The sequence below is a fragment of the Pipistrellus kuhlii genome, unplaced genomic scaffold (assembly GCF_014108245.1).
Source record: "Pipistrellus kuhlii isolate mPipKuh1 unplaced genomic scaffold, mPipKuh1.p scaffold_m20_p_2, whole genome shotgun sequence".
Lineage (NCBI taxonomy): Eukaryota > Metazoa > Chordata > Mammalia > Chiroptera > Vespertilionidae > Pipistrellus > Pipistrellus kuhlii.
The window spans coordinates 3,038,113-3,063,476 of record NW_023425515.1 but is presented as its reverse complement, the minus strand read 5'-3'; the positions used below and the strand labels follow the sequence as shown (position 1 = coordinate 3,063,476).

Here is a 25,364-nt window from a genome sequence, read left to right as displayed (position 1 = left end):
TCTGTTAGAAACGTTTATTACAAACGAATGAGGTATGGCTTCTACAGCTTCATGCATCGGGCACTCAGGGTCCTAAAGCACCAGGCGCGTGAACGGGCACGGGAGAAACCGGGCACCAGCCCTGCTCCGGTGCTCAGGGGCGTGGGTCCCCGAGGAAGACGGCAGAGAGCCAGGGAAGGGGAACCCTGTGATGGGAAGATCACCGCGTCCCTAACCAGGAAGGCGGTGCTGGCCCCCCATCCCAAACCACACCCTTCGCGAGGGCGGGTCTCAAGTCTCCCGCTGGCGACCACATCTGGCAACCACATCGCTCACCGTGGCTCCCTCCTGGCCCCTCAGCTCCACAGGGATGAGCTCGGGGACTAACGAAGAGGACCCGGGAGGCGGGAGGCTGGGACGGAGCCCTTAGCCCGGGAACTGGGCCAGCCGGCGCCGGGCCTTGGTCAGCCGCGCCAGCCGCTCCTTCAGGAACCTGCGCTTGTCGCTGGTATCGCCGCGCTCCTTGAGGAGCCAGCTGTACTTGTCCTTGTCCTGCAGCAGCTGGAGCATGGCCTTCTGCAGCTGCTGCCCGTTGGACTGCAGGACGAAGAACTGGATGATCAGAGGGATGTGGCTGGACAGGCGTCGGCTGGCCTCCTGCAAGGGACCAAGGGACGGGTCACAGAGGGGCGGAGGGGACACTGGAGGAAAGTGCCCCCTCGTGACTTTCGCCCCGTGAGCACCCGTCGGGACCGGACCCAGCAGGTCTCGCATCGCTGTGCCCCGGGCAGCGAGAGGCCACACAGGTCCCTGCAGCGCGGAGGGCGCAGCTGGGGTCAGGGGCCAGCTGGGCTCCCGCTGGCTAGTCCTAAGACAATGAAAGGGCCACTTCTGACGGGAGACGGTCAGAGCAGCTCCAGAAAGGCGGATGGGGGACACGTTCACACTGTTTGCACCTTGGCCCAGAAGACTCTATGCTGTTCCTTTAAGTCCCCATGAGGAGCTGTAGCAGAACAGAGGCTGGGCTACCAGCAGCCACAGGAGGGCCAGTTCCAGGCAGGTTGGCTGGTAGTCCCAACCCTGCTCCCCACCCCCACCCCACCCGCCCGTGAGGGGAAAGTTTCTCTTTCCGAGACAGGCGATCGCTCCGGCAGCTCAGAGAGACCCGCACTGAGCAAGCGCTGTGACCTCCCAGGTTCCTTCCCTACAAAACGCCAGCACCGGCCTCCTGGGATGGCTAGGAGGCGACAGTGTGGAAAGATGCCAGGCGTGGAATGAGTCCAGAGCAGTGGCTCTCAACTTCCTAATGCCGCGACCCTTTAATACAGCTCCTCATGCGGTGGTGACCCCCAACCATAAAATGATTTTCGTCGCTACTTCATCACTGTAATTTTGCTACTGTGATGAATCGTAATGTAAAAATATGTGTTTTCCGATGGTCTTAGGCTCTACAACCCATCAGCCAGTTCCTAGAAACACATTTTTTCTCTTTAATTTGTTGTTTGTTCTTGTTAATCCTCACCTGAGGATATTTTTCCATTGATTTTTAGAGAGAGCGGAAGAGAGAGGGAAAGACAGAGAGGAATATCGAGGTGAGAGAAACACATCGGTTGGTTGCCCCTGCAGGAGTCCTGACCAGGGCCCAAGCCGGGGAGGAGCCTGCAACCAAGGTACATGCCCTGGACCGGAACTGAATCTGGGACCCTTTGGTCTACAAGCTGATGCTCTATCCACTGAGCCACACCAGCCAGGGCTAGAAACACATTTATTTCTTTACCTACATCTACCCTATTGGTTCTGTTCCCTGGTACAACCCCAACTGATACACCAGAAGTCTCATTTATCCTCCAAACATGAATTCCAAGCACTGCAACATCCCTGTGCTGGTAGAAGACTGGAAACACACTATGCCTGCAACAGCACACGTCCATAAAACGGGAGAATCTGTTGCCATGGCAAAGAATAAGGCAGCATCACAGGAGCGGGAATGGGGCCATCTCCAAGGTCCAGTAAAGGGGGCAAGATGCCAAGCCGCACGCTCTGCTAACCTCGGTGCAAAAACCATTTGCATGTATACATACATTGCGCGCGTACACGCACACACACATGCGTGCACACACGTGTACGCTGTCCCTTGGAGGACACTGAGGACCTGGAAGTCTGTGTCCGCTGCTGCTGGGGAGGGGATGGCATGGCTCCAGGGGGGGGAGAGGGAGGGGAGACCCACTCTCCATGTCACTCTCCTTTATGGGTTTTGTGCGTGTGCACGAGAGACAGGGGACAGACAGAGGGTACGCTTCGCTGCAGGAGGAGCCAAGGTGCACAGGCATGCTTCTGCCTTGCCCTTCACTGGCTTCACTCACGTGTGTGCACCTCCCAGAGGACACGGAGTTCCATCCTGGGGTGAGAGCCCAGCTGCTGGGGGCACTGCGTCCCCCTGGGAGCGTGTTAGAGATGAGGAATCTGCCGAAACTGGTTAGGCTCAGTGGATAGAGCATCAGTCTGTGGACTGGAAGGTCCCAGGTTCGATTCCGGTCAAGGGTATGTACCTTGGTTGCGGGCACATCCCCTGTAAGGGGTGTTCAGGAGGCAGCTGGCCGATGTTTCTCTCTCATCGACGTTTCTAGCTCTCTATCCCTTTCCCTTCCTCTCTGCGGAAAATCAATAAAATATTTTTAAAAAAAAAAAAAAGAAGAAGAAGAAAAAAAGAAAAGAAATGTGGAATCTGGGCCCACCTCAGACCTGAGATCCACCCTGCATTTCAACAAGACCCCGCCCGGGGGTTCAAGTTTGAGAAGCAGGGCTGAAGAGGGCCTCCTGGGAAGGCACATGGACATTCTTTAAATTTGAGACACTGTCAGAGTCATGTCTGGGTAACACCGCCTCAAGAAGGTGGGGTGTGTGGTCAGTTCTGACTTAACTTTGTCCCGGTGTCAGCAGGGGTGGGTCTAGATTAAGGTGACCAGACGTCCCGCTTTTGGCAGGACAGTCCTGATTTTTAACAATTTGTCCTGTGTCCCGTGGTGTTTTAAAAAAGTCCAAAAGAAACTTTCCAAAAATCGGGACTGTTTTGAAAGGCTGCGGGACGCTGGACAAATTGTTAAAAATTGGGACTGTCCCGCCAAAAGCAAGACATCTGGTCACCTTAGTCTAGATATGTGAATCCAGTGATGCTAGGGCCTAGTTAAGAATGCAAATAAGCTCCCTTGACCCTATAAATAAACCTGCTGCATGGCTCAGGTGCTTGCTGCCTCTCCATCAGAGAGAATGGCGCCCACCTAGCGCCCAGCTGGATGAATCTATTTCTGCCTCTTGGTCTCTTTTTTCCTTTAATTTCTTAATCCCCAGCTCCTGCACTCAGCAACCTGTTTTTCCTTTTCCGTGATGGAGATGGACGTGGAAAAGAGAGAAACACCCCCCCGCACAGGGCCTCCAGCACAGGCGCAGTGGGGAGGGAGACATGGGGAAAGCGAGGGGGATAATGTGCTTTAGGTGTCCGGGTTTGTACTTGTCCTGCAGTTCTCACTAAGGTGGCTCAGCTGCCGTGTGCAGCCTTCCCAGGGCGAATCAGGCCCCGCTCCGTGTCATGGGAAACACAGAGAAGCGATCAAAGCACAGTTCTCCGTGAGCAGCGTCTGTCTGTGGAGCCGCCGTTGTATCCACGGCTGCACTAAGGGAGTTACACCCACTGCCCCTCCCCCTCCCCCCCCTCCCCGGGAATAGTCACTGGAGACCTATGAGGAGGTGCCATTTTACAGAGAAGAAAGCTGAGGCTCAGAGGGGTTAAGGGCCTTGGCCAGGGCCACACAGCCAGTCACACACAGACTGATGAACAAGAGCAGACCCAGAGATAGGAGCCATGGGTCAGACTGTGGACCTCAGAGGGAGGATGGGGATAACAGGAAGAGATCAACCAAAGGACTTGTGTGCATACATATGAGCCGAACCAGTGGTCAAGGACAATAGGGGGGTAGGGGCATGAGTGGGGAGTGGTGGGAGATTGAAATAGGGGGGGGGGAGTTTGAGGACGAATATGAGATACCTTAATCAATTAAGAAATAAAAAAATTTACAAACAAACAAAAGAATGGAAGCATAGTCTGGCCAGTGTGACTCAGTGGTTGAGCATCAAACCATAAACCAAGAGGTCACTGGTTCGACTCGCCATCAGGGCACACACCCAGGTTGTGGGCTTGATCCCCAGTAGTGGCATACATAAGGCAGCCAACTGATGATGTTTCTATCTCTCTATCCTTCTCCTTTCCTCTCTCTCTAAAAAGCAATAAAAACATAAAAAAAAAAAAACAAGCAAAACACACACACACACACACACACACACACACACACACACACGGTGTGAGCGGCTCTAAGTCACTGCCTCTTCTCCTCGTCAGAGGCTGAGCTGCTTCTATGGAGGCGAACGAAGGGCTGAAGGATAGAGCTGGCTGGTGGGTACCCTCCCGAGGCAGGAAGTCAGGAAATGAGACAGAAAGTATCTTTCGGAGACATGCGCAGACTCACCAGGCGGTAGGCCATCAGGTGTTGGAGGATTTCGGAGAGGGAGCAAGTCAAAGGGTCCTCTTCAAAGAAAATCGGCTCCTTCTTCTTCTTCTTCTCTTCGGCTTCCTTATCTCGGATCTTTTCCAGCGCAGTGCGGTACGCCTGGTCTTGGCAGTAGACAATCTGCTCCATCTGGAAGTGCAGTCGGATGGACTTCTCCGCTTCTTTTTCTTGTTCTGACTTAATGTCTTCAATTTTGGACTAAGGCGCAAGAGACACACAACACGATTTCCCTCCAGAAATCAACTCCCGGTCCTAGGAAACTGGGTTATCCACAAGGGCCCCCCACCCCCCAGCTGGCAGGTTCTCCAACCGGAATGAAAACAGCACGCTGCTCCGGGGGCAGCCTTCTGCGCCCCGCCTCGGCTTACCTAAGATGGGGTTCCCACCCCCCACAGAGGCCCAGAACTCCTGAAAAGCCTGAACCCCACACATGGCCAGAGCCCGAGGACTCGGCCTCTTTGGTTTCTCTTTTCCTGGCCTTTCCATGTGGTGAGTGTCTACCCATCAGAGAGCCCCCGGGGTCAGAGGGATGAGCTGACGTCAGTCAAATCCTCTCTCCTGGGACTCAGAGAAACTGGCGACCCGGGAGCTGGGACGTCTTCACACAGAAGGCACCTGGACCCCCACCTCCCTGAGCGCCAGGAAGTGGGGGGCACTGCCAGGTGTGGCCTCAGGGTTCACAACAACCTTGTGAGGAGAGGAGGCAGCTGCAGGCCAGGCAGGCTGAGGGGCGGCCGTGACCTCCAGCTACTGCACAGCAGAGCTGGCCTTCCCGTCTGTGCTGCGTGCTCGGGGCTGGATGTCTGTGCCCCCCAAATTCATACACCGACATTCCAATTCCAACGTGCTGGGTTTGGAGGGAGGGCCTTCGGGAGGTCGAGGCCAGGAGAGTGGGGTCCTCAGAAAGGGACTGATTAGTGTCTTTAGTGGGATTAGTACTTTTGAAAAAAGAAACGCCAGAGGTTTCACCCTTCCCTCATCTCTCTCTCTCTATCTCTCTCTCTCTCTCTCCACCCTTCCCTCATCTATCTATCTATCTATCTCTCTCTCTCTCTCTCTCTCTCTCTCTCTCTCTCTCTCATTGCTTTTAGCCAAACTTCACTGGTCATATAATGAGCATGATTCACTAATAGACTGCATAATCTGATTCTCCAAATAGAACAGTAAGGTTGCAACGGTCTGAAATCCAGGAAGCCGAAACCTATTTTCTAGCATCAAGGATTAGTTATTTCCTTTTTAAACAAATGTTTGGTTTTACCACGCAGGTTCTTAAGAGGTTGAAGAACTCCTCGTAATTTTTCATGCAAGCATCTGCGAAGGCAAGCCGGACCATATCTGATTAAAGAAAAATGAAAGGCCCAGTATTGGTGGGATCATTCATCATCTTAATAGACTGCAAAAAAAATAAGAGGATAAAATGACAACAAAAGTGCCCTCCGTCCCTCCCTCCTCCCTCCTCCCTTCTCGTGTTTTCACTAAAGGAAGAAGGAGTGCTTTTTGGCTCAAGAGCTCCCTAAAAGAATCTTAAATATATATTTTTTAATGATGTCAGAGAGGGAGGGAGAGATAGAAACATCTATGATGAGAGAGAACTACTGATTGGCTGCCTCCTGTATGCCCTTTCGCATTCCGGGACCCCGTGGGGGATGTTCAGTTGCCGGCTTAGGCCTGATCCCCCTGGGCCTCAGCCGGCACTCAGACATCCCTCTCACAGTCCAGGGCTGTCACAGTCCAGGACCCCGGCTTCTGGCCGAGCAGGGGAGCAGTGGAGGGAGTGTCACTCAATCAGAAGCTGGCTTGCTGCTCCTTAGCGCGCGCGCGCGCACACACACACACACACACACACACACACACACACACTGGTTGGGGGGGGGCAGGCTAGCTGGAGGGAGGGCCGTGGGAGGTTGAGGATGGTCATGCCCCATCCTACCTCTGTGGAGCCCCCTCTCCCGCCACCTCTGCAGCACCGGGACCATCATGGCTGGCCTGGCAGCACAGGCGCTGGCCCTGCCCGCTGGCTGTTCAGGAAGGCCGTTCTTGCCTCAGGGGAGAGCCCGGCAGCCTGGCCCGGCCGGAGGGCACACCCGGAGGACTCACCGGTGACCCTGTGCAGCATCTCCACCGCCGGGTCCTCCAGGGCCTTCACCTGCTTCTTTATGATCGTCTCGAACGTCTTGTAGTTCACAAACCCCGGCAGCTCTCTGCCGCGATACTGGTTTTCAAACTTCCTGATCTGTCTGAGAATGTCCTCATAACCTGCCGAGGGAAGGAAGGGCTCCAAATTATTTTACAAAAATAATGTAAAATTACTTTTTTACGTTTTATTATCCAGTTTGGCTCAGTGGATAGAGCGTCGGCCTGTGGACTGAAAGGTCCCAGGTTGATTCCGGTCAGGGGCATGTACCTTGGTTGCAGGCACATCCCCGGTAGGGGGTGTGCAGGAGGCAGCTGGTCGATGTCTCTCTCTCATCGATGTTTCTAGCTCTCTATCTCCCTTCCTCTCTCTAAAACAAAAATCAATAAAATATATAAAAATAAATAAAAAATAATAATGCTGCAGGCTTCTCTGAACACAGCGCCATCCCGGACTCTCCGGAAGCACAGTGACGCGGGGAAAAATCACATCTGATGTACACATCGGAAACCGACCGGGGGTTGCAATAAGGAAACAGCCCTTCATGTACGCACTCTGGGTCCCCTAGAGTAGGCAGGGGCAGAGCCGGGCACAAGGCCAGCGAGCTGGGACTGCAGACCTGCTGGGATTCTCTAAAAGGTACCGGAGTCTGAACGGTTGTCCGTCCATCTGGGTTGTCACCAAAGTGATTGCATTGGAAGAGAACAGTATGACTGGCAGGGCCTTAAGAAAGTGAGATTGGCCGAGACCGGTTTGACTCAATGGATAGAGCGTTGGCTTGGGGACTGAAGGGTCCCGGGTTCGATTCCGGTCAAGGGCATGTACCTTGGTTGCGGGCATATCCCAGCGGGAGGTGTGCAAGAGGCAGCTGATCGATGACTCTCATCGATGTTTCTAACTCTCTCTCTCCCTTCCTCTCTGTACAAAATCAATAACATATATTTAAAAAAAAAAAAAAAAAAGTGAGATTGACCGTGACCGCCACCTGGAATCCTCCTCATGTGCTGTCGCAGGAGGGGGACCGTGCAGATCAAGGGGGATCCTACAATCCCCAGCATGCAGGGTCCTATTAGTGTGATAGGTTTACTACGTAAAGATAATCACTTTTCTTCATATGTTTAGAATTCTTTCTTAAAAACATGTATCTTTTTTTATTGGTTTCAGAGAGGAAGGGAGAGGGAGTGAGATAGAAACATCAATGATGGGAGAGAATCATGGATCAGCTGCCTCCTGCACGCCCACACTGGAGCCTGCAACTGGGGCCTGTGCCCTGACCGGGAATTGAACCGTGACTTCCTGGTTCACAGGTGGACGCTCACAGGTTGAGCCACGCTGGCCAAGCTGGACTTCTTTTTATTCTCAACATACTCGAGTGAAGAAAAACACCCCAGGGGGAGGAGGGGGTAAATTCAGCAGGACGCTGGCTCCTCGTTGGGGAGAACTAACCAGGGTAGTAGCCCCCGTTCCCTTTCTTGGTCAGGAGATGTTTTCCCATAGAAATTCCCCAAATGAGGATACAACCCGTGCATCGCACAACTCACCCTATGGTCTCAAAGCTGGGCGGCCATCACGGCTATCTAACCCTCCAGCATTCCCACCGGGGCCCCCCGGAACCCGGTGCCCATCGGGGACCGCTCCCACCCTCCTTCCTCAGCCCTGCAAACCACAGATCTACCTGCGGTCTCGGTGGATCTGCCCGCCGCGGACATTTCCCGCGAAAGGAATCACACGACACGTGGCTTTCTGTGTCTCGCGTCCTTCACGGAGCACGAGCCTTGCCGCTTCGGCCACGCGGCAGCCCTGCCGGCGCCCCCTGCCTTGTGCTGGCGGAGTAACGCTCCATCGGGTGGTGCCACAGCCTGAATTCTGTCTCCCCCCGATGGACACCCGCAGCCCGAGCCACCGATGCCACAGCGCGTGGCTGTGGAGGGCGGGCTGCAGAAAGGATGGAGCTGTGGGGGATGGAGCTGGGGGGGGAGGGCGCACACTCACCTCTCTGGAAATTGTTCTCGATCTCCAGGCCCCACTTGCAGAACTCCAGCCGGATCCTGGTGAACAGCCGGCTGTCATCGCCCGCCACGGACTCCTCCCCCTCCACCAATGCCTGGATGTCCTGATTGAACGTGTTGATCCTCTGTGGAGAGGAAGCACGAGGGAAGCTAGTTCAGACGCGAGCGCCGTGGGATCTGGAGATGGTATGCGTGCTGAGGGGGCGGGGCATTCTGGCTGCCTATGGGCCACTCTGGGGAATGGGCACCAGACCCCGGACTCTTCCCTCAAGGCCTTCCGGGTCTGGGTGAGTCCCATGATGAAGAATCAAGGAGCAAGGCAACCCTCCACCCTCCCGGCCCCACCCTCCCTCACCCCGGCCCCCCCTGGCGCTCAGGGGACAGAAAGGAGAGAAGAGCATGAGGCCCGTCTTATGTTCAGGGTGTGACCCTTCAGTGCGACGCCACGGCTACTCACGTCAATCAGGAAGAACATTTTCTCCGTTTCGTCTTCCGGGATGTCCAGGCCATACTTCTGCAGCTGCTCCGTAATGTTCTGCTGGTTCTCCTTTATCTGACTTTCCAGCAGGGGCAGAGATTTCTGGGGGAAACAAAGTCACGGGGACACAGGAATGTGAAACGGGAATGGAAAGAAGGGCCGGGCAGCGGAGGGGCCGGGCAGCCGAGCAGTGCATCGGACCTCCCGGCTCCCTCCAGAAGGACTCTCCTGCCTGGAGACAGGGCACTGCTTCCCTCTCTCCCCCGGGGCCTGCCGGCCCTCCCGCTCCCGTGCAAACAGCCTCGGCCGCCCCAGGCGACCCTGGGTTGGCTCCTGGGCCCTGGAAAAGCCACTTGTCTAGTGGGTTCGGGGCAAGTGCAGTTGGAGCAGTTTGAGATTTAGCTGGTGTTCAAGACGGAAAGCGACCAGGCGCTTGTGTCTCTAGTAACAATCACATGGTGGAGCGCACGGCCGGCTGAGCCGGCCACGGCGACACGTCACCAGCAGCCCTTAACCGTGTCCGTGAGCTGGCAGGCGTTCAGACACCCAGCAGCCAAAGCCAGCTGACCGTGGGCGCCCACGGGTGCGAGGGGAGCCGCAGGGAGGCTCGATGTGGCCTCCAGGGCATTCGTGGGGGAGAAAGCTCGAACCCTGATGCTGAGGCAAAGGAGGAATCCCCGGGGCCTGATCCAGGCAGGCATCTAAGGGAGAGCACCTGCTGTCGACCTAAACCCGGGACCCACCCCCATGCCCTCGTCACAGCAGGAGGCACAGCCTGCCCGCCAGCCCGCTCCATGGAGAGTCTGTACCCACCACCAGCCTTCAGCCAGGTTTGCTCCCCAACTTCTCCCTTGCTGAGGGGTCCCCAAACCTGCAGCCCAGCAGCTAGCACGGCTCAAGCTATTAATAGAAGCCAACGCTGCCTCTCCCTGAAGAGCCCCATCGAACCAAGGCTTCTGCCAGTCCCCAAGTTCAAGACCAAGTTCCAAGAAGCTCAGGCTCCCGGTCACAATTCCGGCCCCAGCCCCTGTGGGGACGGCCCGCGGAACCCAGCACGCTCGGCTTCCGATGCTGGAACATCGAGTTCAAGGCACAACAGAAATGCATGCAAAGGCATCTTCTGAAAGGATGGGAAATGGGAAAGAGCCTGTGCGGACAGACTGGAAAAGCAGCAGAGAAAGGTAAGAAAGGAAACGCGGCCATTACAACTACCAAGACAAGCTGACAGTGGTAGAGACAGTGAGAAAGGAAGAGCCAGAACAGCCCTCAGAAGGTCCTGATTTTTAGTTCGGCCGAGCGGACACAGGCTGTCAAGCATCCCACTGGCTGGGTGGTCCTCTGACATGCACCAGGCATGACCCGGGCCCAGGCCCTCTCTGGAAACGGGGGCTTTCAGGCCACACTCCACACCCGTGGGGCCTGGGCCTGTGTCTCCACAGGCGCCCGGGGGCTCCCTGTGCCCGCTGGTGGGTCAGCGTCGCCAAGCCACAGCTTGGCTGGCTGCTTGTAGGGTTCCGCCCGGAGAACAGACAGCCCTCCCCGTGCTTACACTGATGTGTGCAATGAGCTCATTGGTCAGTCTCTCTGCCAGGCAGGGGATGGTAGCCTTGCCCTCCTCCAGGAGATCCCTGCAAGAGAAGACGGCACACACACGCCCATCTCAGAGCAGCCACCAAAGGCTTTGTGTGGCTGCCTGTAGGGGTCGCGGCACACCCGGTCACTTCCCATCGGAGGAGTGCCCTGCGGTGGGTAGGTGCCCCGCCACTGTTCAGAAGGATGCCTGCTTTTTAGTAAATTCAGATCATCCAAAAGCAATATAGAAGGATCCCTGCCAGTTGATGTATGAAATGTGTCTTTACAAAAATACAGTCGCCTTCAGGTACATTTTCATCACACACACACACACACACACACACACACACACACACACACTCTGTGTGTACCACACATGTAAATATAGTGCATATTGGTAGAGGACTTCCTAACAATATGTTGACCTGTATGTACACAGGTGTGAGGGCGAACGTGGAACCAGGGGACACCGCTTCCCCGAGTCGAGGACTGAAGCCATGGCTGCTTGGGTGAAGGAAGCCACGCCCTCTTCTCATTCTGTCCAACTCTGAGTTCCCAGGGCGAGTTATTTATTACAGGGTTCTGACCTTGCACAAAGGTTAAAAGGCAGGAAAGCATGAGTTGGCATACCTACTAGTGAGATTACACACAAGCTTAAGTTCTCTTTCCACACCTGTCAATTTGGCTAGTTGTCATAAAATTCACATCTCGTAAGACTTACCGTTTTAACCCTTGTTAAGTACACAGTTCAGGGTATGAAGTGCAGTGATGCTGTTGTGCATCCATCCCCACCATCCTGCACCTGAATGTTCCACCTCCTCAAACGGAAACTCTGTCCCCATCCCCCAGCTCCAGGCCCTGGCTCCTGCCATCCTACACACTGCCACCATGATGACTAGGGTCACTCTCGCGACCTTACGTAAATCATACAGTGCTGTCTTTCTATGACCAGCTTATTTCACTAAGTTACTGAGTTACTAAGTCTTAGTACAATGTTCTCAGGGTTCATCCATGTTGTAGCAGGTGCCAGAATGTCCCCTTTCTTAAGGTTAATAGTCCATTGTCTGAACAGATCACATTTTGTTTATCCACTCATCCATCGATAGATACTTGAGTTGTTTCATCTTTCGGCTTTTGTGACGAGTGCGGGCTGTGCTCAGAGGTGTGTGAATATCTGTTTACACACCTGTCAGTTCTGAACAAGACCTCTCCACGTGCTTCTGGGAGAATTGATTGTAATGACATTAGCAATGCGCGTGGGGCTCCACCTGCATGCGCAGGTGTGCACACAGGGGCCTCAACATCCTATAAGCACCTTTCCATTGACATCTTTTGGGCCCGGTACCAAAGCGCCCTGCAGAGGTTGTGCCCGAAGGCTCCCTGGCATGGGACAGAGCCAGACGCCTCCTTTCCCACCAACTCTGCATCTTCTCCGTATTTTAAATCTGGCCGATGTAGCAGTCTTTTCCTTTGTAAAAAAAATTATCTTTGGCCGAAACCGGTTTGGCTCAGTGGATAGCGTGTCGGCCTGTGGACTGAAGGGTCCCAGGTTCAATTCCAGTAAAGACATGTACATTGGTTGCGGGCACATCCCCAGTGGGGGGTGTGCAGGAGGCAGCTGGTCAATGTATCTCTCTCGACGATGTTTCTGGCTCTCTATCCCTCTCCCTTCCTCTGTAAAAAAAATCAATAAAATATGTATTTTTAAAAAATTTATCTTTGAACTTTTAGAAAGATCTCTACCATGGGATTCTAAACTCTCCATCTATAAGCTTCCACAGGTATTTATTTTGGTGTAATGTGAATGCTCAGGACACAAAGTTTAACTTTTCCTCCCAAACATTAAATTTTTTTTTTTCCAATGTCACTGATGAATCATCAAAATGACATGGCCCATGGATTTGAAAGGCCACATTTATCATTTATATCTTACATGTATCTGGGTCTACTCCTGGATTTTCTACGTTTTTTTTTCTATTTGTTGTGTTTATGCTTTTATTCTGGTTCAAGCACCATACTGTTTAAATTATGGTAGCAAGTTCACTCCTTACTTTGATTTTTTTACAAGTTATTATTATTATTTATTTTATTATTATTATTATTATTATTATTATTATTATTATTATTATTTTGCCATGCATGTGAATTCCTCCAGGGAACTCTTTCTTCCAGGGAAATCCCACAGTCGCTCTCCAGGATCAAACACTCACACATACACCCCTGTGTCCGCTTTTGGAAGTGGCAGCTTTCCCAGGAGGACAGAGGTCTGTGGTTAGGGTCTGACCTGGGGAAAGCAGAGGCGGGCGTACCTGAAATAGGGATGGTCCTCGAAGAAGGCCCTCTCCCTCTGCAGAGCCTTGGCCAGGCTCATCTGGTACTGGATGTCCTGCTGGCCCCGGCACTTGACGATCATGTATCCCTTCTTCAGGTGGTAGACCAGGTTCCGCACCACGTCCACGACTCTGTCTTCGGTGCCTCTGTCCACCAGGTCGGGCTTTGTCAGGATCCCTGTAAACCCAAGACTTTCCATGAGGGGATGCTCCCAGCTCCGCGGGAGCCAGGAGGGGTCAGCTCACCGCCTGGGAGAGGAGAGTCTCCTGGCCACCCGCTCCCTCCCAACTTCGCTTGAGGGCGGACAATAGGGCTTGCGGAGCCCAGGTGCAAGGCATGGAACTTTCCATCTTCCCCATCGGACACTCTGTCCCTATGAAACACTGACTCCCCGTTCCCCCCTCCCAGCCCTTGGCAACCCCCATTCTTCTTTGTATCTCAATGAATTTGACTCCTCTAGGAACCCAATATATGTGTTATTTGGCTTATTTCTCCTGGCAAAATATTTTCAAAATCCATCCATGTTGTGGCATGGGTCACATGTCCTTCCTTTCTTCCCACCCTCAAATTCATTGTTAACGGACCTAATTGCTTTCAGGTTTTGCCCCACTCCCTGAGCTCACCGTGCTTTTGTACGTAGGCAGACAAGGGTTAGGAGCCAACTTGTGGCCAACAAGAATCCATGTGGCCCACGCCATCGGGACTCAGGAGGCACCAAACCTGAGACCTTAGTAGTCTCTTCTGCTGGGTGCAGCCCCCACCCTCGCACAGGTGCCAACAAACACCCATTTGGATTCAAGGGATGCTTTCCCACTACCAGACCACCTACCATTTGTAGGTTTGTCCCTCTTCTTACCTATGGTCCTGTCTCCTTCGGGGTCTACCTCCTGGGCCATGCTCAGCGCCTCTGTGGTGGCGATGTCCACGTTACTGGGCACCACCACCAACATGATGGTCTGCTGCCTCAGGATGTACTTCTTGATGAGAGCTGTAATCTGTAAGAAAATGAAAGGATGTGAGAGCTGAGATAGGTCCTTGGAGTCCCAGGGGTATCCTCCCCTTAACACAAGCCTCGTAGCTGTTCCCGAGCCAGAGTTATGAGAAACTAACTTCTCTGTGGCAGAAAGAGCTCTGGGGTCAGGGAAAATCAAGGTTTCCATTCACTAACCATCTCCTAAAACCTCAAACCTGATGGTCACAGAAAACAAGATGCCACAAAAATTGCTCGAGTCTTGCCTAAATCATTAATCCATAGGGTGAGAGTCATTTATATTGAAATATCATTATATTGTTTCCAGTGTTCTCTCTTCCCACGTAAGATCCTTCTCTAATACATGCCGCTTTAGATATGCCACAAAATGTGACTCTGCCTAAAAGTGCATCACTGTAAAAAACACAAAACATAGAAAACCTATTTCCAATTTTGCCTGTTTGCCTCACTCTCTCCAGAGAAGCCTCTACTTGACTTGGTGGAGGAAACTGCAGCCATCGTGCTCTCTAAATTCCCTACGCACACCTCCTAATATCCACCCCTCAACCTCAGCCCTGGATTCACTATTGCTCTAACACAGCCTCCCTCCCCGACAAGACTAAGACAAATACAAGACCAAGACCAAGATGGAGCCTGAAGTTTCACCTGACGTCCGATGTCAGCTGGCTGATTGCCCACAGCGACTCTGGTGATGCCAGGAAGGTCTATCAGGGTCAGATCTGGCACGTGAGGGGAGCTGACCTCCAGATTAATTAGCTCCTGACTGATTCCCACACCTTCCCCAGCAATGACATTCTGGGCTAGAGAAGAAGAAAAAAAGAAAAACCCAATAGCACTTAGGATGAAAGTAACCCATTACAGCGAATCCTCTGAAGGCGACACCTACTAGTCACTTTTGTATCTTCCCCAAATGACTGAAACTTAAGTATGTGGCATGGAAGAAATTAAAGTCAATAAGGAACAGTTATCTATTCATCTCAATCAGAGTAGGCAGCAACTAACTGTGTTACTCCTTAGTCTTTATCAAGTTCAAGTCTGATTTCTACCTTTGGGTGTTTCAAATTGGTCAAATGGTCTCTGTGGTTTACATTTACGGAGACCTTCCATAAATCAGTCTAAGCAAGGATTCTGTAAACACATCTGTTCTGCTCTTGAGGAAAAGACCCACCCAGATTCTCCTTCCATCAGGTCTGTGGAGTGGGGAAGCCCTTGAATAAAAAAGATTCAATATTTGGAGACAAGCTTTACATTTTAAAATTCACACCATCCTCACACCATAGTGTATTACACTATGCAATACATTACTGAGATCAGACTCTGTTCAAAAGCACTGATCTTAATGAGGGAAAAGAACATAAAATATGAGAGAGCTGGGGCCTGATGAGCAGGAGGGAGAGAGAGGAATAGATGGTTCCTAAGGGTGCCAGTGGGCCCCAAAAGGAGAGAGTGGGAACATTGACAGGCAGACCCCGCGCACTTCACATGGTTTGACCTGACATCCAAACAGGTGAGGATGAATGAACACGGGGTACGTACCTTTCCTGATTTCCTGTTCTACCTCCGAAGCGGCCGTAAGATCGATCTCCATGTCCCGGTAAGTGACTTTGCCTTTCCACTCATCATCATCATCATGCCTAAGTTTTCTCAGTTTCAGCACCAGGGGGCATCTTGTAACAATACCTAGGAGGCCAGGTGCATATCAGTTGCATACTCTGCTCTTAAAAGTCCTATATGGTGCCTTAGATCAGTGGCTCTCAATAGTCTCATATAAACTTGGAGCCTGTTCACACTGCTAACGTTCTGGTCTCACCCTCTGATACTCTGACACATGACAGCTCTGGTAGCCTCAGAAATATGCACTGAGAACACACATCTGAGGTGATTTGGGGCTCCCTAATGCTTGAAAGCCACTATTTTAAGTATCTTGCTTCATCCCAGTGTTTTGTCCCCAACTCAGGTGGAAAACAATGAACTTGTGCAAATATCTACCATTATCCCAATACTAGAAGCCCAGTGCATGAAATTTGTGTATGAGGGTTAGGGGTGTCCCTCAGCCCAGGCTGCAACCTCTCCAATCTGGGACCCCTTGAGGGATGTCTGGTGTGATCAGGTCTCAACGGGCAGTCGAACATCTCGCTCACAATCAAGGACTGCTGGCTCCCAACAGCTCACCTGCCTGCCCGCCTAATTGTCCCTAACCACTTTTGCCTGCCAGCCTGATCACAACTAACCACTCCCCTGCCAGCCCAATTGACACCTAACTGTTCCCCTGCTGGCCTGGTTCCCTACCCCCCCCATAATTTCCCTCCCTTGCAGTACTAGTTTCCCCAACTGTCCTCCTCTGCAGGAGCATTCTCCCTCCAACTGCCCTCCTCTGCTGGCCCAGTCCCCCCCAACTGCCCTCCTCTGCTGGCCTAGTCACCCCTAACTGTCCTCCCCTGATCACCCACAACTGCCTTCTCCTGCAGGCCATCTTGTGGCAGCCATCTTGTGTTTACATGGGGGCAGCCATCTTTGACCACATGGGGGCAGCCGTAATACATGTCAGAGCATATTACTCTTTCATTAGATAGGCTACACACCACTCCAGTCAGAAAAGCATCCTGCTCCTACCAGGCCACCTTCCTGTAAACTCCTTCCAAACCCCATCTATCCATCTTCCACATCCAGAGCAGGTCAAGACCCATTTCAGGTCTGTCTGTGTCCATGAGCCCTCGCTGATATCCTTGGTTTTGTAGCTCAAACAGCACCACTGGATCAGAAAACCATTCTTTGCCTGTCCGATGGAGGGTCAGCTCTGGGGAAGGGGCTCAGGAAAGACTCCCACATGCACGGAATTCTGGGCTGGAGACCCATATGCACTTACTCAAGACCTTCCACTTGGTGCAGGTTATGTACAAACCACACAGAATGGTGCAGTAAGTGGGTATTATGGACTGAATGGTGCCCCTCTCAAAATGTACATGTTGAAAACCCCACGTCCAACGTGACTGCATTCGAAGACAAGACCCTCCGTTAAAGAGGTGATTAAGGTTTAAATAAGGTCACAAGGGTGGGTCGCTAACCAATATGATGGCATCCTTCTAAAAAGACGAAGAGCCAAAACCAATTTGGCTCAGTGGATAGAGCAGACTGAAAGGTCCAGGGGTTCGATTCTGATCAAGGGCATATACCTTGGTTGCGGGCACATCCCCAGTGGGGGGTGTGTAGGAGGCAGCTGATCAATGTTTCTCTCTCATCGATGTTTCTAGCTCTCTATCCCTCTCCCTTCCTCTCTGTAAAAAATCAATAAAATATATTTAAAAATAATAAAAAATAAAAATAAATAAAAAGAGGAAGAGACACCACACATGTGTACACACAGAGAAAAGGCCACGTGAGGACTCAATGAGAAGATGGTCATCTGCATGAGAGAGGCCTTGGGAGAAACCAAGCCTGTCTACACCTTGATCTTGAACTTCTAGCCTCCGGAACTGTGAGAAACAAATTTCTATTGTTTAAGCCCCTCAGCCTGTGGTAGCTTGTTATGGCAGCTGCAGCCGACCGATAGAGAGGGCAAGTGCTCACCGCTGCCTCTGGGGAGGGCGACGCCCGACAGCGCCTCCAGCACGGAGCTCTTGCCGGAGCTCTGGTCCCCGATGACAGCGATGGCGGGCAGGGCCAGGTCCTGCTCCACGCCCAGCGCCCGCAGGGAGTCGATGAGGTCGATGCAGGGCCGCACCTTCTCCTCGTACTGGCTGCACAGGCTGGTCTCCAGCGTCTAGCAAAAGCACAATCAGAGAATTCTGTCATGGCTTGCAGGTCATGCTCCATCAAAGATGGACAACTTCAACTTGCCTAATACACAGCTTATTCGAGTGACCAAAGAGAGAAGGAGAGGAACAGGGGGGGGGGGGAAAAGTGAAGAAATGATAGACTAACATTTTCCCAATGTTGATGAAAACTATTAACCCAAAGGTCCAAGAAACTCAATGAACCCCAAGCACAAGAAACATAAAGTGAACTACATCCATCTAGTCCAACTGCTCAAACACAGCGATATTGAGCAAATGGTTAAAGCAGTCAGGGAATGACATGCTACGGACAGAGGAACACAGGTGAGGAGATTTCAGCAGACTTCTCATCAGGAATCATGCAAGTGAGAAGACATTGGAGTGGCACTTTTAGAATACTGAATATACCTTTTAAAAAATGAAAGTGAACTAATGCCTCTTTCAGATATACCACAGGGGAACAAATTTGTCACAAATTCTTCACAACCACAGGAAATGTTAAATTCCTTCCAGAAAAGGAAAACGCACTGATGGGAATCTTCATCTACCCAAAGGAATCTACACTAGAAGTGGTAACTACCATACTTTTTAAATTACTTAAATACATTTAAAAGATATTTGACTGAACAAAATAACAATGCATTGTGGGGTTTATGATATAGGTAAAGCTAAAATTCTTGACAAAAATAGCATGAAGGCCAGGAGGGGAGATATGAGAGCATACTATGGTCAGGTTCTTATATTAGATATGAAATAGTATAATATTCCTTGAAGGTAGACTTTGTAAGTTAATAATGTTTAATAGAGACACTCAGGCAGTTCTACATAATAAGCCAACAAAGAAGGTAAAATAGAATCATAAAAAATACTTGATGAACTTAAAAGAAGGTAGAAAAAGAAGAAATGATAGGGTAAATAGAAAATAAATATCAAAATGGTCTTCTCAAAACCAATTTTTCATACTAACCACCACAACAAATACAAATGGTCTAAATACTCATAGAACAGCCAAAATGACTTTGAAAGTGAGGAACAAAATTGGAGGGCTAACATTACTATATTTCAATAATTGTTATAAAGTTTCAGTAATCCAAACAATAAAATCTATAATAATAAAAGCATAATATACAAATCAACTGAATGACCAAATAGCAGAACTACCATCTGGACATCCTTCTGGACAACCCTGCTATAACACCCACTGGTGCCACCAGCCAAAAGAGGTGTGATGTGATTGGTTGGGGGCCCAGCCATCGCCCGGTGATCGCCTTGCAGAGGGAGGCACAGACCACCAACAGGCGGGCTGCGATGGGTGGGTGGGGCCTCCCTCTGTAGGGGCAATCCATTGTGGAACCCTGGCTAGGTGGGCAAGGCTAACCTCTTTGGGGTGATCAATCATGGGGTTCCCGGACTGTGAGAGGGCACAGGCTGGGCTGAGGGATCCCTCTGATGCACAATGGGGGCTGAGGAGGGATGCAGGAGTTTGGCCACCTGGGGAGGGACTGTGGGAGTGCTCCAGGACACGTCCAGCACATCTCACTCATTGATTGGCCAGACCCCAGCAGCAAGATAACCTACCACTCAACTGTCTCCCCCCTGGTGGTCAATGCACATCATAGTGAGCAGTTGAATGGCCTTAGTATATCATTAGCATATTATGCTTTGATTAGTTAAATGGACACCTGGACGACTGGACACTTAGCATATTAGGCTTTTATTATTATATATAGGATTGATTTTTTACAGAGAGGAAGGGAGAGGGATAGAGAGTTAGAAACATCAATGAGAGAAGAAACATCGATTGGCTGCCTCGTGCACAACCTCTACTGGTGATTGAGCCCACAACCAAGGTACATTCCCTTGACTGGAATTGAACCTGGGACCCTTTAGTCTGCAGGCCAACACTCTATCCAGAGTCAAACTGGTTAGGGCCTCCAAAATGTCTCCAGACTTTGCTACATGTTCCAAGAGGCAAAACTGCCTCGGGTTGCAAACCACTGCCTTACAGAATATGCATGAGTTAAAACTTCGTATATGGGAATACTGACAAAGTTCAGTAGAAAAGGGGGTGCACATTGGCAACAACTCCCTCAACTAACCCTGAGTAGTGCTCTGCTGAGCCCTCTCCTCAGCCTGCTGCTAAGCCAGTTCATCCACAATCCCTCACCTTTGGTAGCTAATTAAGTCCCTCCCTCTCCCAGACCCCTCAATCTCAACCAAGTTTTTGTTAGCATTTCTCCCTCCTCTCTCTCACCCTGCCCGCTGGCTATAAATCCCAGTTGTCCTTATATTCCATACTGAGCTCAGTCTCTCTCCTCCATTGCAATAGTCTTGAATAAAATCTTCTTTGCTATTTTTTTTAAGTATCTAGTGCAATTTTTCTCCATAACAACATTTAAGATAGTAGAATAGCCAAAACCAGTTTGGCTCAGTTGATAGAGTGTCGGTCTGAGGACTGGAAGGTCCCAGGCTCGATTCTGGTCAAGGGCATGTACATTGGTTGCGGGCACATGCCCGGTAGGGGGTGTGCAGAAGGCAGCTGGTCTATGTTTCTCTCTCATTGATGTTTCTAGCTCTCTGTCCCTCTCCCTTCCTCTTCGTAAAAAATCAATAAATATATATTTTTTTTAAAAAGATACTGGTAACGTTGATCATGAAAATGGAGTCAGCTTGAAAGAAACTGATTTGTGGCTTGAAAACATGAGCCCTCTCCTCAGCCTGCTGCTAAGGATCCCTCGTGAGGCCAATTCATGGTTCCCGGAACCCTTCTTGTAATCCTGAATGTCTTAATTCTGAGTCAGATGGATAAGCACAGAACCTTGCTGTAAATTTACTGCCTGAATGTAAAAGCAAGAAAAGCAGCTTTTTCTAAGGGCCCAAACTACCTACACTCACTCCTCTCACCAGCCACCTGGAGTAAATACTGTTTTCCTGCCCTTTGAAGATGGAAAAGCAGGCACCTAGAAGGAGGAATAACCCCAAGGTCAGGCAGCTGAAAGTGTCAGTGTTGGGATCAAATGTAGGCCGCTTGATTCCGGAAACTACATTTGGTTCCCAACACAAACATGTCTTGATTCTGGGGGGGAAAAGACCCCACATGGCTGCCCTGTGAGGGAATGCCATGAGGACACCTCAGAGGGTTGCAGTTGGAGACCGAATGATGACATGAGCAACTGGTAACACAGGGTGCCTGGCGCCCAAGGCCAGGCCCAAAGTGCACCCTACCCAGCATCAGCTAACCAAAAAGTCTACATTCAGTTGCAAGAAGAGCTCAGGCTGTAGCATCCACATCCCTGTTCTGCTCCGAGAGACGCGAGGGAGCGAGCCTCTCGGCCACAGTGGGCAGCCAGGAAATGGACACAGCTCACATCCACATGGACAGTGATTTTCAAGCACAACTTACTGTCTCCACGTTTACCTCTGGCACCACAGCATCTCCATTGGGTGCAGAGGTGGAGTCGGGAGTCGCTGTCTCCATGTTAGAAGGAACCGTCTTCTCCCTTTATCAGTTCAGCTTGAAGCCAAGCAGAGCAGGAAGAACACAAGTCAGAAGCTGGGTGATTCAGTCATGGAGCCGAGCCCACCCACCCCTCTACTGACTGAGAAAGACACCACAGGAGGAGTCCAAGGAAGCAAATGTCCCGTGATGGCCAAGGCTGTGTTCCAGCTCAGTGGTCTACAGAACATGCTTCTAGACCCCAGAAGATTTTTTAAAAATATATTTTATTGATTTTTTTTACAGAGAGGAAGGGAGAAAGATAGAGAGCTAGAAACATCGATGAGAGAGAAACATTGATCAGCCGTCTCCTGCACACCCCCTACCGGGCATGTGCCCGCACCACAACCAAGGTACATGCCCGTGACGAAAATCGAACCTGGGACCCTTTAGTCCGCAGGCCAACGCTCTATCCACTGAGCCAAACCGGTTTTGGCCCAAAAGATTTTTTTAAACTAAATACTTCCTATCATAATATTAGGTTGAACATCAAACGTTTTTTTCACCATGCCCGGCTGGTGTGGCTCACTGGTTGAGTGTTGACCTATGCACCAGGGGTCATAGGTTTGATTCCAAGTCAGGGCACATACCAGGGTTTTGGCTCAATCCCCAACAGGGGTGTGCAGGAGGCAACCAATCAATGATTCTCATCTTAATTACTCTCTCTAAAATTTAATAAAAACATAATAAATTTTTTTTCTCACCATAAAGTTAAATAGTGGCAAAGAATGAAATTTATGATGTATTTTTTAAGTTTGCATTTAAAAATAAAATTATTGTAGAACTCATTCTAAAAAAAACATAGGACTCATTCTAATGCAGCTGAAGGAATCTATGGTAATTTGATACCCAAACCTATCCTTTAAAAAAAATATAACTCCAAGTCATTTATTCTCGATCCTTGATTTCATATTTTCATTCCATTTCTTCCACATAAATATATTCAATGCTATTCATTTTACTTTTGGAAGTATTTAATTGACCACCTCATTTATACTTGTCTGCACACAGGAAACTTATATGCATAAATTTGAAATTCATTTGAAAAATTTTTCTGAGACCACAAGTCTCTAAACATTAAATTTTACACATCCAATAATCTTGGTTAAAGTAAATAAAATATTCTCATTTGATTTAAAATTAATGTTTTAAAAAGTATAAAGCACTGCTGAAACTGGTTTGGCTCAGTGGATAGAGCTTCGGTCTGTAGACTCAACAGTCCCAGGTTTGATTCCTGTTGAGGCCATGTACCTTGGTTGCAGGCACATTCCCAGTGGGGGGTGTGCAGGAGGCAGCTGATCGGTGTTTCTCTCTCATTGATGTTTCTAACTCTCTATCCTTCTCCTTTCCTCTCTGTAAAAACAAAACAAAACAAAACAAAACCCCCGCCCCCCCCCACACACAATAAAATATATTTTTTAAAATAAAAATAAATAAAAAGTATAAAGCACCTACTTATGTCCAATGTCACTTCCTTTTCCTTGACGATGTGAAGTTGACGAGTTAGACGGAAGTGCAAAGCTGTTCTCCTATACCGCCTTCAAATCCTGGGAAACATTAAAATCAGACAAAACCCTGGTGAGTCAGTGAGAGAACTCGTCTAGGTCCCTTCCAATAGCTGCCCCTGGTGCAAACCGAGGGGTGGGGCCCGAGGGATCCCTCATGAGGCCAATTCATGGTTCCCGGAACCCTTCTTGTAATCCTGAATGTCTTAATTCTGAGTCAGATGGATAAGCACAGAACCTTGCTGTAAATTTACTGCCTGAATCAAAATCTTCTTCTGATGCTCTTTGTGCTTCTTGTCTGATCTGCCAAGAGCTATGCAGTCTTTCTCAATATCGGTACCATTGGAAGGGAAGGTTAAACACACAAACACACACACACAAAAGGGAGACTGGGATGCATTCCTTTTATGGGAAAGTAGGGGAAAGGTGATCAATTTTAGAGTACTACGGGCTTTTGCATTCTGTAAGTGTACCCCCATGCCTTTGGAGAGACTTTTTTTTTTTTTAATATATTTTATTGATTTTTTTACAGAGAGGAAGGGAGAGGGATAGAGAGTTAGAAACATCAATGAGAGAGAAATATCCATCAGCTGCCTCCTGCACACCCCCCACTGGGGATGTGCCTGCAACCAAGGCACATGCCCTTGATGGGAATCGAACCCGAGACCCTTCAGTCCGCAGGCCAATGCTCAATCCATTGAGCCAAACCAGTTTCGGCTGGAGAGACTTTTGTGCTCAGGAGAGTCTCGGAATTGTATTTATGAATACATTCCCTCATGTTTTTTTTTCTTCTTTTTTTCTTGTTATTATTCTTTCTGACTATGTATGTCTTGTCCGAGTGCTAAGGTCCTCTATGGACAATTGTTCAGTTCAGGAACCACAACTACATGTATTTGTAGCGTTAGAGATGCCAGAAGGTGTTACGAATTTAAAAAAAAAAAAAAATTGCCCTAGGTGGTTTGGCTCAGTGGATAGAGCGTCAGCCTGCGGACTGAAGGGTCCCGGGTTCGATTCCAGTCAAGGGCACACGCCTGGGTTGCAGGCTCAATCATTGATGTTTCTCTCCCTCTCCCTTTCTCTCTGAAATCAACAAAAAATATATATATATTTTTTAAATTCCCAATCAGTGAAAGAACCCCAGCCATGGCAGGTCAGAGTTACTTCCTGCCTCCCACGCAGTTCCCTTTCGATGTCTTTGTTGTGCTTCCTTGGTTTCTCCTCCCCAGAGGCTGGTGTTTTCCCCGCTGAGGACCCACAGCCCGGAATCCAGAGGCCTGCCCAGAGGCCAGCCCCTTCTCACCCACCACCCACCCTGTGACTCCTGTGGCTCTCTCCCAGCACTGCGGGCTCCCAGGAAAGGCGCTCAGGGAGTTCTGCACCCGGGCATCCCGGGCAGCCATCCCTCCCCTCCAGGAGTCTGTCTCTCTCTCTCTCTCTCTCTCTCTCTCTCTCTCTCTCTCCCTCTCTCTCTCCCTCTCTCTCTCCCCCCCTCTCTGTGCTCTGCCCGGGAATGGATGGGCATCCCGGGCAGCCATCCCTCCCCTCCAGGAGTGTCTCCCCCCCCCCCCCCCCCTCCCCCTCTCCCTCCTCTCCCTCCCTCTCTCTCTCTCTCCCTCCCCACCCTCTCTCTGTGCTCTGCCCGGGAATGGAACCTGTGACCTCCGGGTTCCCAGGTCCGCGCTCCCCGACGGGGCCCGGGGCTGGGCGAGCGGCGCCCACTGCCAGCCGTGACTGCCAGCGCCGGCGCGCCGGGCGAGAGGCGGGGACCGTGCTGTGAAAGTTTCCGCAGAGAAGCCGCCGGCTGGAGGGCTCGTCAGATCGGTCCCCCAGGAGCCCCAGCAGCTCCAAGGAGAACCAAGGGTGCCCTGGGCCCAGCCCACAACGTCATTGCCAGGACGACTCTTCCCGTTATGTCCAGCCCCGCGGCGCCCACCGCGCGCTCCAGCCCCGCGGACCCCGGAGCGACACTCACCTGCCTCCGCCGCGACTGTGCGCTCCTGCCCGCCGCTCCGCTTTATGCATCCCGGCTCCGCCCCTCGCTCCCTCCTTTCCTCCCCCCCACCCCCTACCGGGTCCTGGAGAAACGAAACTAAAAACCGAGAGCCCAGAACCGAGAGCCCAGAACCGAAACCGATGAGCCTGCCTCCGCCCCGCGCTCCGCTGCAGCCCCCCAGGCTCTCCGAGTGCACAAACGTCGGCGGGGCCAGAAACCCGAGGGTTTTTTTTTTTTTAAGTATGATTTTTATTTTTTTTTTTAGAGGGGAAGGAAGGAGGAGGAGAGAGAAACAAGGACGGTTTGCCTGCCGCACGCAGGCACTCACCCCAACTGGGATGGAACCCTCAACTTGGGGCTACGCCCTGACCAGGAATCCAACCCGTGGCCTTTGGATGCTGGGAGGATGCTCAGCCAATGGGCAGCTCGGGCCAGGGCACGCCTGAGGGGTTTCTGGGCGCTGTGTGAGAGCTGCTGCTCTGACAGCCTGAGCTCTAAACAAACAAACAAACAAACAAACAAACAAAGCGGAGTCCTGCAC

General features: G+C 50.9%; 1 protein-coding gene across 2 annotated transcripts; it reads right to left on the bottom strand.

Annotated features, from left to right (window-relative positions):
- MX1 (MX dynamin like GTPase 1) lies at positions 1-24,853 on the bottom strand. 2 transcript variants are annotated; one of them, XM_045585259.1, is made up of 15 exons: positions 24,803-24,853; positions 22,781-22,872; positions 21,248-21,343; positions 17,624-17,816; positions 15,593-15,736; positions 14,702-14,856; positions 13,922-14,060; positions 13,044-13,242; positions 10,712-10,790; positions 9,142-9,264; positions 8,668-8,809; positions 6,639-6,797; positions 5,800-5,876; positions 4,500-4,739; positions 1-636 (listed from the first exon to the last, which is right to left on the bottom strand). In XM_045585259.1, exons 3-15 carry the CDS (start codon positions 21,305-21,307, stop codon positions 406-408), a joined length of 1,941 nt encoding a protein of 646 aa, XP_045441215.1. In that variant the 5' UTR covers positions 21,308-21,343; positions 22,781-22,872; positions 24,803-24,853; the 3' UTR covers positions 1-405. The 2 variants fall into 2 exon arrangements, with proteins under 2 accessions (XP_045441215.1, XP_036301200.1); XM_036445307.2 differs by having other exon boundaries at positions 21,233-21,343; positions 24,803-24,851.
- Between the last annotated feature and the right edge of the window lie 511 nt (positions 24,854-25,364).